Here is a 15,224-nt window from a genome sequence, read left to right as displayed (position 1 = left end):
ATCTAGCATTCTCGTCTAGAGCCAATTTGCGTTATTAATAACTTTTCTAGAAAATGTTTCAGGAAAGTTTCAATCGCATGTTCGTAATTGGATTTTCGTAGTTTCCTCATTAATATCGATAACAAATGTTTAAATCAAGAAAAATAACGATAAATATCTTTTTAAATTAACACATTCGCGTTGGTCGGTGTTTAAATTAAAACAGCCAGTTCCTGTAATTAAGAAATAAAAAATTCCTTGCAGAAAAACAGCGCTGACTCACTGGCCAGTATTAAGCTCCTAATGCCGCAAAAAAAACATCGACGAGTGACAGATAAAAAGGCGCCAAGAAAAAAAACAATACACGTCTGTGTGATAGCTCCAAAAAAGCTCATTTCGCCGCAAAATGATCACGCGAACGAGAGATCATCGCTCGAGCCGAGGTCTTATAACAGTACTCACATCAAGCCAGCCTCCCAACATTATGTAACAGCTAGTCCTTCGCCGTAGTCCGGACTGACGGGACAAACATACTCTGTGGCGAAACCGGGAAATCGGACATGTTACGCTATTCCAAATTCAAATCGTAGTGACATTTGTTTTTGAGGGAATTTCAAAAGAGGTGGCAGTGCTGTTTTTTTTTATTATGAAAAGTTGAGTTCCGAAAAAATGGAAGTGATAAGGTTGGTCTCCAAAGAGTATGTAAATAAATAGGCTATTTATTTTAAAAAAAGTTAGAGATGAAAGAGAGTAAATAAAATTCGTCCAAAAAATATAAATACAAATCGAATCTATAATCATAATTCTTTTAAGTCTGAGGAATTGTAAACAATTGAAATAAAAATAAAGGTTAGATAACGCAAAATAAAGCTAGGCCAAGTGAATGACAATGAACTCATAAAATGCACTATGCGTTAATTAATTCTAAGTCACAAGTTGAATGCAGATATTGCGTAGAATAGTTAACTGGTGGAGATTACTATTTTAATTAAGTGATAAATGGTTTTAATATACTTTAGTTTTCGGAATAAAAACAAAGTGGATTAGGATATTAATCTGAAAATTTTAATTAAAAATAACACTTTCGACATAGATTATAGACATTTTAAAATCGAAATAAACTCAATCAAAGTTCGATTTTATTATTATGTTACAAAATAAGACGAAAATAATCACATACGAACGAATCAAACTAGAAACGGTCAACTATGAATTAAATCTTGATTAAGGAGACTTCTTATTTAGCCTTAGATTTCAAGAATCATCCGGTAAATGTCAGATTCTTTGAAGGTTATCAAGATAAGAAGAGGTCTCAAACTATCTTGTTACAGTAATCCAAAATTTCACAACAGCGCAAGCGCATCTATCGTTATATTTTGTGGATCAAAGATACAACATCATCGAAATTACCTACTGTATTTTATAGCGGCTCTTTACATGTAAGTATCCTTATATTTTGGGCTAGAGCACATCGGGACAAACATTATGGCTATTGCTAAAAAGAAACCCCTAAAACAAGCTCAGTAACCACTAGTAAAAAAAATTAGGAAACAGTAAAAGAAAACAAAAGATTAAGTGCTGACTGAACTAACCACGCAATCCACACATCCTTTCATTAATTAATGTAGGTAGTTGCAATAAAGCATCATTAGAAATATAAACAGAAATATTTATTTGTCTTTGAATATGATCATTGAAGAGAATCGTAATTATTTTATTAAAGGAGCTTTTATGAAACTTAAAGTGACACAAATGTTATCAGAGGGGAAAAGCTCAACAAATAAGCTTTCTAAAAAAGGTTTTCATTTACGTAACATCACTTAGATGTTTTAACATGTTCTTGCTTACTTCTGGTCACCTTTTAGGGTTTCCTACTTTTTCTCTTACACAATGAGTGGACACTTCCAGATCCTGCTTGCGACGAAACTAGGGTTGCCAAATTGAGTCACAATATCTATGACAGAAAACTAGATATTTCATAATATGGTGACTCATGGTTATCATTTCTTCTAATAGTCTACAAGAATTGGTTAGCAGATAGTGCTCTTTGTTAAAAAGAAATGTGAGACTCTACAATTGATTTCAAAATAATTTAGCATTCGCATAATGTTCTCAATCTTCAAATTAATATTAGCAAGTTAGGTTTAACTTACAATCAAGATAGCTCTTTAGTCAAGCAGGTGTTGTGGTATCATACCATTATCTTGTTAGAATTATTTTAAGTGAGTGGTAGAATCATATACGTAGCAGGTAGGCGCTGGATGCAGGCCGCTACCAACCGGCCAAGCTGAAAATCATTGGGGGAGGCCTATGTTTAGAAGTGGACGTCATGTGACTGAAATGACGATGACGATAGTAGAATCACGAGTATTCTAAATAGAGGGATTTGGTGGAGCTTTGGTGGCTTCCAATTGTCATACCATTAGAAGAGACATGTAAAGCAGTAAGCATGGACGTCCTATCACTGAAATGATAGCGGAACTTAATATAAGCTGATGTAGCTATTACGACATACTTTTAGCAAAAGCCGTTATGAAAAATACCTGGCCACCTAGTTAGATTTACATGCAGATCTGCAGGCTTCCACTTTAGTTCCTGAACCATTTAATGCAAAAACAAGTTTTAATATGTATGAAGATTTTATTGAAGATTCTCAATCAACTTTTACAGCAGTTAGAACGACTTTAACAAGCCGTTAATGTATGTTACCGCTAAGATAACGAGTGATTGGCTTGAAGTCATGTCTTTGGCGACTTGAACCTAGATTACGTTATAATTAACTTGATAATCTCAAGTATTCTTAGAACAAAAACTCCTAGTGTAGTACCAAGCAGATTAAAAATCTTTTCTTTATTTTGTAAAAAATCTCAGCAACAGACAGCATTTTCTTCGTGTTCGCCAAATGACATCCACTGCTGGACAAAGGCCTCCTCTCATACGGGTACTTACCGCGACCTTCACCAGATCGTCGGTCCACCATCGCCCAAATACTGCCCCATTAATCTTCCTACCGACCCATCCTTAAGCCCATTCTAAGACCAATAAAAAAAACATGAACCTATCATTTCTATCTTCGGTTCATCACGTGAACATAATAGGCGTGCCTCAAGGTTCGGTATTCGGACCAATACCCTAATTTACTCCTCAAATTACTACTAAATCTGTGTGATTGGTAACCCTATACGGAAATAAGTATTTTGATTTGCCTTTGCGTAAGAAAACCCGTTAAATGCATACGCCATGTTTGAAAAAGGCAAATATTCTCGCAAAGCAAACGGGCAATATTATGTAAATACAGATTAACCCGATAGCCTTTTACCAAAGTCAGGTAATTCAATACTTTAAGCTATTAAAATTTTCGCAATGAAAAATAAATATGTTGATTTTATGTTTACTGATGTTATACAAAGTATTGATAGTATGACTTGTGAGTTTGCTGTATTGATACCAAAATGTATAGTGCAAGTAACACCTAAGTTGATATGATAGATAAATGATGATGCTATGAGAAAACAACATTTTGACATAGGTATTTCCCATACTGAAACTGTCAATAGGCCAAACTTATTCTTCAGATAAAATTTATCCGGCTATTGAAAAATCAGCCCTAAGTGATATAAGTCAGTAATTATATTTTTTAACAATTTTAATTACTTATAATAAGGTTACCTGTATTTTCATAAAACACACTTTCAAAATTACGTGAAAGCTTAAAAGAACGTATAATTAAAGTTATCCAATCAACCTACAAAACACAGGATCATCAAGTTACTTCACTTTAGTCTTATTTAACTGAAACAATTATTTAACTATTAAAAAACAATAAGTGTTAATTTGGTGGAAATTAAAGGACCCTTTAAAGCCAATATGGATTTTTTAAGATTTTAAACTTTCGCGTTCCATTTCAACTAAAACAAAGAAACACGTGACATTTTTTAAAATTATTTTAATGTGGATTTTTTTCGACGTTCGCTTTACTTGGTATCGTTAGAGGTTTCGATTCCATGGGCATACTTAAAATGATGAGAACAGTTATTTACTCTCGCAATCATGTGCCTATATTTACAATATGAAGTCATTTGATCTTAAATGTTAGTTTAAGCCTAGGTGCAGACCACCGACTTTTAGTTGGCCGATAATTGGGTCCGATTCTATTTTGTTTAAAGAATCGGCCGATACCAAATCGGTGTAATGTGCGCACTTCCATACATGCCCATAATGTACTGATTAACTGCCCGACTAAACTATCAGCCAACTAAAAATCGGTGGTCTGTCTGCGCCTAGCCTTACTCTAACACTTACTTACTAACTCGCCAAAGTCCAGTCAGCATGTAAATGTATTTTCAAAGGGTTAATTAGGTACTAATTGCCGATTACAATGTCAAATTAGTCAATTAAATCATTATTGAAACAATAAGAAAAATCAAAATTAATGAGGCATTAACAGTCCAACTGAATACCTAAGTACATTTTGTCTAACAAACCAAATAATTTTGAATTAAATAAATTGTTATACATTAAGTTAAATTAATAATACATTTTGCTTCGAATTCGATGTACCCACTCATCTGAATCATAAATATTAGTAGATCCGGAATTTTTTGTTTTAGAAACATTTATTTCTCTAAAAAAAGTAGATTTAACTTCTATAACATAACAAACCGATTAGCCACCGCAATTTCGGGTGATTGTAAAAAAATAATTGCACAGACAAAATACACGGATGATCGCATGCAAGTCCGCTACCGTGAATAATCTAGAGAAAGCACACTTTCGATGCTGGGAGCAGAGGTGGACTAGGAAAGTGTACATACAATATAATAAATACTAAAATTAGTCTATAAGACAGCATATTAAAATACATCGGCATTTGGCGAGACATACCAGTCTAAATTCAAGACTGGTTTTTAAATTCAAATCAATAATAACATTTCAGCTGTCAGTTTCTACGATTTCTATTCAATAAAATGTGATTTGGCGATTCTCATTTAAAAACTGAGCACAAAAATATGGACTAGATTTTTAATCGCTGTTAGGTACATAATTTTTGTCTAGAGAAGTACTGATTTTGACAGATTTGAAGATAAATATTCCTATGTATTATATCTGTCATGTAATTAAGTAAGTAATCAAAACTCAGTTTAGTTCCTACCTGCATATTATATCTTTATAATACGTAAAAACCCGATATTACAATTTTTTTTACTGATACTGAACTGTTAACTTATTACTGAGTCCGTAACTGTCTCTTTACATGCTAATGTCATCTAAACAACATTTCATTTCGTTACAGATACAAATACGTCTTCGTCATAATAACCATCTTATTCGACCGTGTTTGCACTGAAGAAACTCATGACAACTCACTTCCGGAACATGACATGGCTACTTGTCCATTCTCTAAAATCATTGAAGACATTTTCAAAGTAAAAAACACTAGTAAAAGTGGACTATTCGTCAAAGACGCTGAAAGAGCTAAGATATTCCTTAATTCTATAGCTAATTTCACTGACAGTGAGAAAAACGGTAACATAACTAATCAAGATGATTTAGTTAACAAAATTATCGATTCAATTAATACAATAAAATATAATATTAGTAATAGTAAGAATGGAGAAACCGATGAGGCTATTATTCTAAATGTTTCTAAAAAGAATTCAAACAATATTACAAGTGAGAACCTTACACAAAAAGTACATGATAATGTTACAACCACAGTACAAATCAAAAGTGGCATAGAGGAAAGGAAAGACGCAACTAAATTTAATGTTACAAATAAAATTAAAACTACAAAAAGACCAATTATAAAACCTAATCCTACGACTGAAAAGGTGAATTATGTGGAAATATTAACAATTGAGCCAAATAATACGAGTACAACAAATAACACTTCATCACATAACATCATTGATGTTTTGAAGCAACTCATGCCTATGTTTAATAGTACTTTAACAAAAGAACTGCATAATATTACAATCATCGAAAGAAATCATCTTAAGAATCATTCTTTCACTGCTACTAAAAACGTATCCACAATAATTGTAACTTACTGTGATAAGGAGAATTTGACTAGAGCTAATGTTTCAATTAATAATGACTCTATAAAGGAAACCGACTTGAAAGTGGATGGAAACGACTATGATTACTATAATGCTGAAAGTACAAATGATGATGATGATATCAACTACTATGATGATGATAAACCTGATGCCAATTTGACAAGAGGCGAGAAGAAGGACATTTTAGAAGCAGCGGAGTACGGCATGCAGAAAATGCATGAACTGTACAGCATATTGGAGCCGAAGCTATATTCAATGGGTATGTTAAAATATTTAAAGCTTTCTTTCATAAAACTAATAAATCCATAGTTGAATGAGGAACAGCAAATAAAAATACTGCACCAATTACTTTTATCTAATAAGGGTTGTTAAAATATTACATTAAATGAAAAAGCTTTTTTGGCAGCATTTATGTTATCGAAAACATTGTGGATTAGCTAAAGCCCTTCACCACGTATGTAATATGGTACAATCATATTGCACAGATTATTTTAAAGATCACTAAGACTGAAATAATTTATCATAGTCTCTATCGAAATGCAGAATAATTTTAATCGTTTTGATTATTTATTACTCTTCCATGCCAAAATGTTGGTTCCACAATTTATTCTTATAGGTGCTAAGACAAACGTTCTGATTCCGTTTTTACTATCTAGGTCTGTGGCTAGACGAGACCAACCCGGCCAGATACGTGGCAGCCTTCAACGCGCCCTCAGAGGATGCTGACAGATTCTCCCGCTACGGGTACGCCACCCTGCAGGCTGCCACCAGGCTGAAGCAGCTTTCCAAGTAAGTACATTTTAATACTAAGTAGGGGATTAGACACCGTCAGTGAATTTGGAAATTGGAAACCACCAGGCAATTGAGTATTTTTATTATTAACCAAAACGAGGAAGCTTTTGGATTGTTTCAACAGATTTTTATGAACGGTTAAAATGCGTCTCTTTATTAGGGACTGTCAGCTTTGGCGTCCGTCACTTACGCCCGTATTTACAAAGGATGCTTGCTTAAGTGAAGCAGTAAATCGAACGCACAGCGTTGAATAGAGCTCTGTGATTGGTTCGTGTGTCACCCTGTGCGTCCACGCGTACTGTGAGACCTCATAGTAATGTTTGTGAATACGGGCGTTAGACTTGTAATTTTTTTAAATCTAGTCCGATCTTTATTATGACTTTTCCTGTGTTATATGTAGTTAACCCCGTACTGTGTATTGAAAGTTCAAGTGTTGTTGCCAAACACAGAACCATCCTACCAAAGATTACATGAATCTGAAAATGCGTGATGCCTGCTCGTAGGCCAGTAAAAATAAATTGGAATCATTTACTTGTATTTATAAATTGATTATTCATATCATATTGGAGTGTGTGTGATCTTTGGAAACATTAACACATAAGTAGGATTATTATGTTATCATCCATATTTATTATACTGATCTCAGCAGGTTAATCTGATCTTCCTGTAGGCCTAGGATGCGCGCCGTGATAAGCTTTTATCACGCCATTTTATCGATTTTACGCGATAGGCCCATACATTTGTCGTCTAAAATCGTCGATAAGATTTTATCACGGCGCGCATCCTAGCCCGACTGGTGGGTCAGAATATGTTGCTTGTTTTACAAAATCACAAGGACGAAATGTTATTATTTACTTAAACGTTGGCATTATGTAAATATTTCACATCTACTTGATTACGGATTTTATCGTCTATAATTTAAGCAATTTTGATAATGTTCTTGTGCATTGCATTATTTGCATAGAGGTGTGATGCTGACCTATTATTTAATAAGTATTTGTTCATTTATTTACAAATATCAACGGTTACAACAATTATTGAAATCTTCAAGCTATGCTATGAGCAACTTTGTTTATTTTTTGTTACTATTTTTAGTAACTTTTCAACATCAAAATTAGCCAGCAAAAGACAAAAAGCACACCGCTTTTTTCACGAATAGGTACAAATAGAGACTTCAAATATCAAATACATAAAAAAACTGTAAATGGGTTTTCAAGGAGCAAATGTAATGTACCTAGATGATGAGGTAGAACACCAGAGACAAAGTGAAGAGTATGATGGGAACCTTCAATGTACGAACCCGTTCGGTCTTGACAGATTTTTGGTAATTATTTTAGTTATTTCAATTAATATGCTAATATCGACTTTATAAGTTTGTATTTCGTATGATTATTTCCTAATAACAAGTATCTTTCATACTAGTTTTCAGCAAGCAGCCTTGCAATTTAAAAAGCCAACTGATGACCTTATCAGAATCTACATCTTATATACTCTATAAGTAATTAAAGGCTTGAAAACCCCGGTTAAATTATAAAACTAGAAATTGCCTTCATCAGGAATTTCCAAACTTGTTTATTGTCACGCGGACATGAACTTTTTTGCGATGAGACCATCTGATCAATATTTATTAGAACCACCGAAAAAAGAATCATAAGAATGAAAATTATAAGAGCTTATTTTACTCATTAGGAGAAGGGTGTGTTTTGAGCATAGCTTCTGAAAAATGAAGCTTAAGTTTGGAAATTACCACTCATCTCTAAATCTACATTTACTCCCTTACTAATAAAACTTACACGCCCGGTTGAACAATTGTTTAAAGTGTGGAAATGTCATTTTTAACTACTGTTCAACGAGTGCGTAACTTTTTATTAGTAAGGGGGTTATTTTGACGTCTCAGGTCGTCGGAACAGTTTGGAAACCCCTGTCCGACATCGTTTTCCTGCTAAGTTATTTATTACTACACTAAACATATTTCCCTAACCGTTTAAACTTTGACATCGCAATTTGCGCCCGGATGCGTGCGCGCATGTCGCAATAAGGAATCTTTAAAATACTTCGGAGGTACTAAAACCACGCGTTTTAAATGCTTGAGACGCAATTATGGTGTCGTTAGTCAGCTTTCAATTAAATACCTACCTAACGAATATTGAAAGAAAGAAAGAAAGAAAGAAAAAACATTTATTGCGTTAGCTTTCGCAAACTAACATAAAAAAAATTTATAGGTAACCATGTTATCACTGGGATGATAAAGGATAAAAATAGGGGATACGTTTTTGTACGCGAAACCATACACAAAAATGTATAACCATGGATAGAAATAAATAATACTATGGAAAAATAGTTAATAATAATCCAAGTCAAAAATAGTCCTCGTGCTAAAAATATGCAAAACCTTCAAAACCGTGTAACCTTCATTCAGTATTCATTTAAATTATGAGATAATTTATACGCAACAATAAAATTTTCGAAATCCCGTTTAAAAGTTGATATTTAAAACATTTTTATAAATAAGTACAACGACATTTTGAACATGTTGGTTGGTATAGCACCATTCAAAAGAAAATTAAATGTTAGGTAGTTAGTTCAAAAAATCATGAGCGATGTTAATTACGATTAAGCAAATTAATAGCAGTTAGAAGAGAGCAAAGCAAATCAGCAAAAGGCATGTATTGTGAAAAATTGTGTTCCGAGTCTATTCAATTAGGCTTTTATCTTACACTTCTCCACTAAAGTACTCGTAGTTTAATAATGATGCAGTTGATTATGAATAACATTAATTAATACAACTAAATAAAAAAGCCTACTTCATGGCTTATAAAGCATGTGTATCCATAGGCATCGATAAGTAATTGTTTACAGAAACTCGTTGTTAACGAGAAACTCTACGAAAAGCGCAAAAAAGCTTTAGCTTCTTTTTCTCGTTCACAACAACCTGGTTAATAACACAGATTGTGCTACATCCGCTAACAAATGGGCAGCAAATAAGCACCCTACAGGTTCTTACAATTATAAAGAACTGCTGAAATGTCAGTCTATTTCGGTTGATAGCATTAATCACATAGCATCCGTCTATTTGGACTTCAAAGCAAAGTAAATGTGCCTGCTAGGCTCGCATCCAGGTCTTATTTACGGTGTGGTATCTCCAGGTTGTGAAGGGCTGTCGAAATATCGATAATTTCAATTTATCGAGAAAGGAATGTAACTGCAAATAACGTGAACACAAAATCCTCATGTGACGAAGAAGATACTGAATAAGGTAGAGACAGAGTAAGCAACTATAATGCCTGTATTCACAAACATTACTATTGTGAATACGTAAGTAAAAAACTTTAGCAGTGATTACAAACTTTGCTTCCGTGTCGAATTCAGGAGAATCTTTTCCCGATTCATTCTCTAGGGCCCCACATTTAGAATTAACATTTTTGTAGTCATTGCCATGTAAAACATAATAAAAGATGAATCACTCTAGAAGATTTAATCACTCTAGAAGCATACAGTAACAGTAGCTTGTGGAATGCCTCTTTTATGGAATGGTCAACAGAAATCCATAAAAATTATAGCAGAAAATGCAGTGTTCAAAGTTCCCAGATTAGTTCTTCCTAACTTGACCCTTTCCTGTATTATGTCTTGACTCTAAGAAGTCTGTATTTTCTAATACGATTTTTCATAACACACTAATTGCAAAAATGCATCTTTACTTTGATTTATCGATACCTTCTCATTCACGTCACTACTTCAAACAGGTCCACTGATGAGAAGCATCCTGTTAGCCTACCCTGCGTTTCGCAACAGCAATTTATTACAATGTAATTAAATATTATGACCACAGGAAGTGGATATGGATTTAATTAGCGAACACTTGGGATTACATTTAGAAGTAATTTTATTCTCGCGTGTGGAATTTTGCGGTCTCTTTGGAACATGATATTGCATAATGCAACTCGGTCCTTTCTAACTAGCTTAATTAGGTATTAATTACAGATTTACACGTATTCAGTTAATTAGTTAAGCTACAAATAATACTTAATTCTATAATGTAACATTATACACTGATTTTTGAGACCAAACTCAAAAATCCATTGAGGATAAATACGAAGACTGTCTTGCGTTTCTGTCAATCATCATCATCATTTCAGCCATAGGACGTCCACTGCTGAAAATAGGCCTCCCCCAATGTTTTCCACAATGGCCGGTTGGTGGCGACCTGCATCCAGCGCCTTCCCGCTACCTTTACGAGGTGGACCAACGACCTCATAAAGGTGTTTCCGTCAATATTTACCGCAAAAATATTTAAAAATTTAGTCGTTTAAACTTGGTCACGAATTAAGCCGTAAGCGTTGCTAACCTTTAAGTATTATTATTTATTGGTTTTCATTGAAAGTCCTATAAACTTGTTATAACCGATAACAACAGTGATCCTTAATAGTATTCTTCTAAAATGATCTGAGCTAAACTACACAATCATGACGAGTTATAAAGATTGACCTAAAATAAATAATATTCCACCTTCCGTTCTTCGACGTAAGAGGATACGACGATCCCGTTAATGCTCTAGTGGTTTCAGAACATGAGCCAAGCTAAATCATATGCATAGCATTATGTATTACAAGATTGACTTACAAAACGCGGAGCTAAAAATATTTTGATTTCAAACTTTTCCTTATGTTTGTTTGCCACTATCCGGGTCTTATGATTACGCCTCATGACAACATAATCTTGCGTCGTCATTTGACAATATCTATGACCTATGTTAATGAATTTCAGATGAAATGTAACGTAACGACAGCCCAAAAAGTCGGCGAAAATTTTACTCTCGTTCCTAATATTAATTAAATAATTAATGAATTTCAGATAGAATGTAACGAAAAAATAGTTAGTTAAAAAATGTTACTCTTGTCACTGCACGAGTAAGTATAGCAAGAATTTTCAGGAAATGGCTTTCAAACCGAAGAAGTAAATAGTACCGGCAAACTGCCTTAGGTTCTCTCTCTACTACGAAAACGAAAATGGTGTCACTAAAAATTTACTTAGAGCGCTCATACATTTAGGCGATTTAGCAGCGCGACAAACGCGCGACAGACGCGCTGCCGAAAATTTCATACTATGTGACATGTGACACTTCACATTATAAAAACGCCGCTGCCGCGCTGCAGTCGCGCTACTAACGTCCTAATGTGAAAGCGCTCTTAATATTAAAGGGACAGGAGAAACCATAACTAGCTTAAACGTTCCCCAAAAGCACGTGATTCAACTATCCCGCTACTGCCTCTATTAATCTCATGAACCAAATTAAGTCAAACGCCTATGGCTACCATAAAATCTTTACACAATTAACGGTAGTTCAATATTACAAATCCGAACCCATAAACCGTAGAGCGAGACCTATTAAACACGCGGAACGTATTCGCAACGAAATCACTGAGTAATGTCATTTGTCACGCGCCCGATTCGATAACTAATATTATTATGTCACTGTAACACTTTTGTGTTTCTTAACCCTTGCCCCATTAACGTCTGGAACAAAGTTGCAATGATTGGTTTGGAGTTGATCAGTAATGAGTTGCATTCTCTACGAACAACGTCAAGCTATGTAAAGATCTTGGAAATGTAGAAGTTGCAGGGGAGGGAAGGAGAGATGGGACAAAAAGTATTGTTCTATACAAGGTAAAGGGGTTATATTTATTGATTGAAAACTTTACTACACATAACAAGCAAATGATCTCCCATGTCCCAGTCAAACTTTGAACTAAACAGAAATTTACAGTAAGCGGTAAAGAAAGTAAGCACTGCAAAATAAGGATAATAAAATTAGTAGCGAAAACAAAAGTATTCAAATATACAAAAGTTATTCGCTATTTACAGATACTTATATCTAGCATTAGTAATGCTTACTAATTGTCTTTCTTTAGAAACAATCTTCTTCTACCATGTGGGTTGTAGTAACCACTGAGGTCAAAACTCTACTTTATGTGCCGCCACAATAAAACTTACCAAACAAAAAAAACACACAAAGCTAAAACTGGTTAAATCACTTATAACAATCTCTAATTTGGGGCCCATTTAAAGCAAACTATTAGGAAGTGTCACTGCGCAGATACGCAATCCGACAAATGAAATAATGTATTGTATCAAAACTATTCTTGACAATTCCTCTTCTAATACATAAGATTTTGCGATGTAATTTGAGCCAATGCCCCAGTTATCCACTGTTTGCAACATAAATTGCGAATGATCGTCACCTTGTTACTAGTTCCGAGTAACGCGATATTTTCGTCACTTATCTCTGTAATGGTTTTGTTGCGACGGTATTGTTTACTGGTTGTTTTAATCGGCAGTGCAATTTCATTGATTCCTGGTGCAGTGGTGAGACAATAGAAGTGTTGACACCACCAATCAATTGACGTACTTTTTAAAACTGTAAAACGAAACTTTCGCATCGATTTTGTATGGCAATGCAAGCAAGTGACGTCAACTCAATTAAACTACTTTTTTCATTTACAATGCAACCAAAAATCTTAATTTTCAGGTAATTTAAAATTTATTATTTTTTTAAGACCAGAATGAAGTGTCTATTGGACTCTCTCAACACAAAGGTTCCTATTGCAGAGTCAAGTGGTGTAAATTCCCAACTAATAAAGTAAGAGGTCACTAATTGGAATCCGGAAATGACGAAAACTTTATACTACAAAAGGGCACACAGATGTGATTTCGTCGGTGATATACGTTATTTGGGCTGCCTCTAATAAACGTAATTAGTATTTATAGAAGGAGGAAATTAGTTACAAAATAGCTAGTGGGTTTTGATAACAACAATCCAGCTCGATGCAGATGCGTTTTACAATAGTACCCCAGAAAATTCCTATTCACTCAGCAAGCAAATATTGCATCTGCATTATGCATGCATTATATTCTGCCCTATATCCTCCATATCACTAGCTCAGCTTACAATTCGCAATTGTTGAGGAGCCACTCATTAATTTCATCACATCACCGTCGAGTCTGCTTACCATTCACAGCTGTTTCAACATGCAATTGCTTCAAATCTCTCTGTCACAAAGATAATCTGTCTTATCCGGGCCCAAGGTCCAGCCTACGTCAAATGTCATGACTGATGATCGCTTTTGTTAAGTAACAATTAGTGGGACATATTCATTTGTTAAACGCAACTTTGAATTCCAACTTTAGGCAAGTTCGGAAAAAAAGGAAGGACTTAATGATGTGGCATTCTAAACCAGTCGACTGGCATTCTACTTAATTGTTGCTTTCAAAGCATATTTTTCGGTTTCCTAACTTAGCCTGGTTCAATGGTTATTCCTTTTCTTTTGCATGTATTTTTATAGGAAGTCATTTATTCAAAAGTACATTTATTATCTCTGAAACTAAATTAATAAAATTGATTCTTCTCATATCCATTTATTGAACCCAACACTTACTTAAGAGTAGGTATTTCAAAGAGCACAGAAAAAATCGTGAACAGAATTACTACCTTTAAAACTGCCAATTGCTTAACAATCAACCTAATGCGTGTGCGCATTTTGACATAAACACAGCCCTATTCTGTTAACACTTTAACGACTGTGACAGTGCACGAATACGAATACGATATGCTGTACTTTACTTGATACACATCACACGTTGGCGCCAATGTCAAGTTGCATAAGATGGCAATGAAATTGGACAATGCGACTCCAATTTTAGAGTCAACAGTAGGTACGTCGTCATACATTTTTGTTTAAAAATAGCACCTATTGTATACAAGAAGCCACAGTTTTAATTTTTAAGCACCATCTTACTTTAACTTTGACAAACGTCAAAAATCTGTCAAATTCCATACAAAAAACAACGGTTATCGTTATAGTTACGATCAAAGTTAGGTGGTGCAACTCAGCCTAAGTAGTTATATCGTCAATAATCATGACACTTAGGAACATTTCTATATCAAATGAAACAAAAATACGAAATGACTACAAAAACTTCACTACTTGACAAGGTGTTAAAAAAATGAATTATAGCGTGTGCGCTGGTTACAATAAATACAAATTCAAAATTTGCTTCAAAGTGCATCAAGAAAATGTGCACATAACTAATGACAATCTTTAATTACATAGTCTTATTATTCACGATATGTGATCAGCGGACCAGACACCATCAGCAACCATACACTGTGTGGTGGTTGGAATGAAGGAATGACACTTTCAGTGCGACAAAGCTATTTGTATGTGAGGAGATTTAGATGTCACTACCGAAGGAAGGAATGGCAGTAATATTGACGTTATCTTTACTGTGTCTGGACTTCTGGAGGCCTTTTGATTATAAACTACAACCTTCATGGACCTACTAGCACATCTGCTCCTCTCGCTAGCTCCCACACCAAAAACAAAGCCCCTAACCCAG

The 15,224-nt window shown here is 34.4% G+C and overlaps 1 protein-coding gene across 1 annotated transcript in view; it reads left to right on the top strand.

Annotated features, from left to right (window-relative positions):
* The first annotated feature begins 482 nt into the window (after positions 1–482).
* The window catches only part of LOC135074365 (uncharacterized), a 61,211-nt gene continuing 46,469 nt past the window's right edge, over positions 483–15,224 (top strand). Inside the window, exons 1-3 of the mRNA XM_063968629.1 lie at positions 483–662; positions 5,273–6,297; positions 6,695–6,827. Of these exons, the coding sequence (XP_063824699.1) occupies positions 649–662; positions 5,273–6,297; positions 6,695–6,827 (1,172 nt within the window). The 5' untranslated portion in view covers positions 483–648. The remainder of the gene's footprint in view (positions 663–5,272; positions 6,298–6,694; positions 6,828–15,224) is intronic.

The sequence above is a fragment of the Ostrinia nubilalis genome, chromosome 9 (assembly GCF_963855985.1).
Source record: "Ostrinia nubilalis chromosome 9, ilOstNubi1.1, whole genome shotgun sequence".
Lineage (NCBI taxonomy): Eukaryota > Metazoa > Arthropoda > Insecta > Lepidoptera > Crambidae > Ostrinia > Ostrinia nubilalis.
The sequence above is the reverse complement of the archived record's forward strand: the minus strand, read 5'-3'. Positions and strand labels throughout refer to the sequence as shown.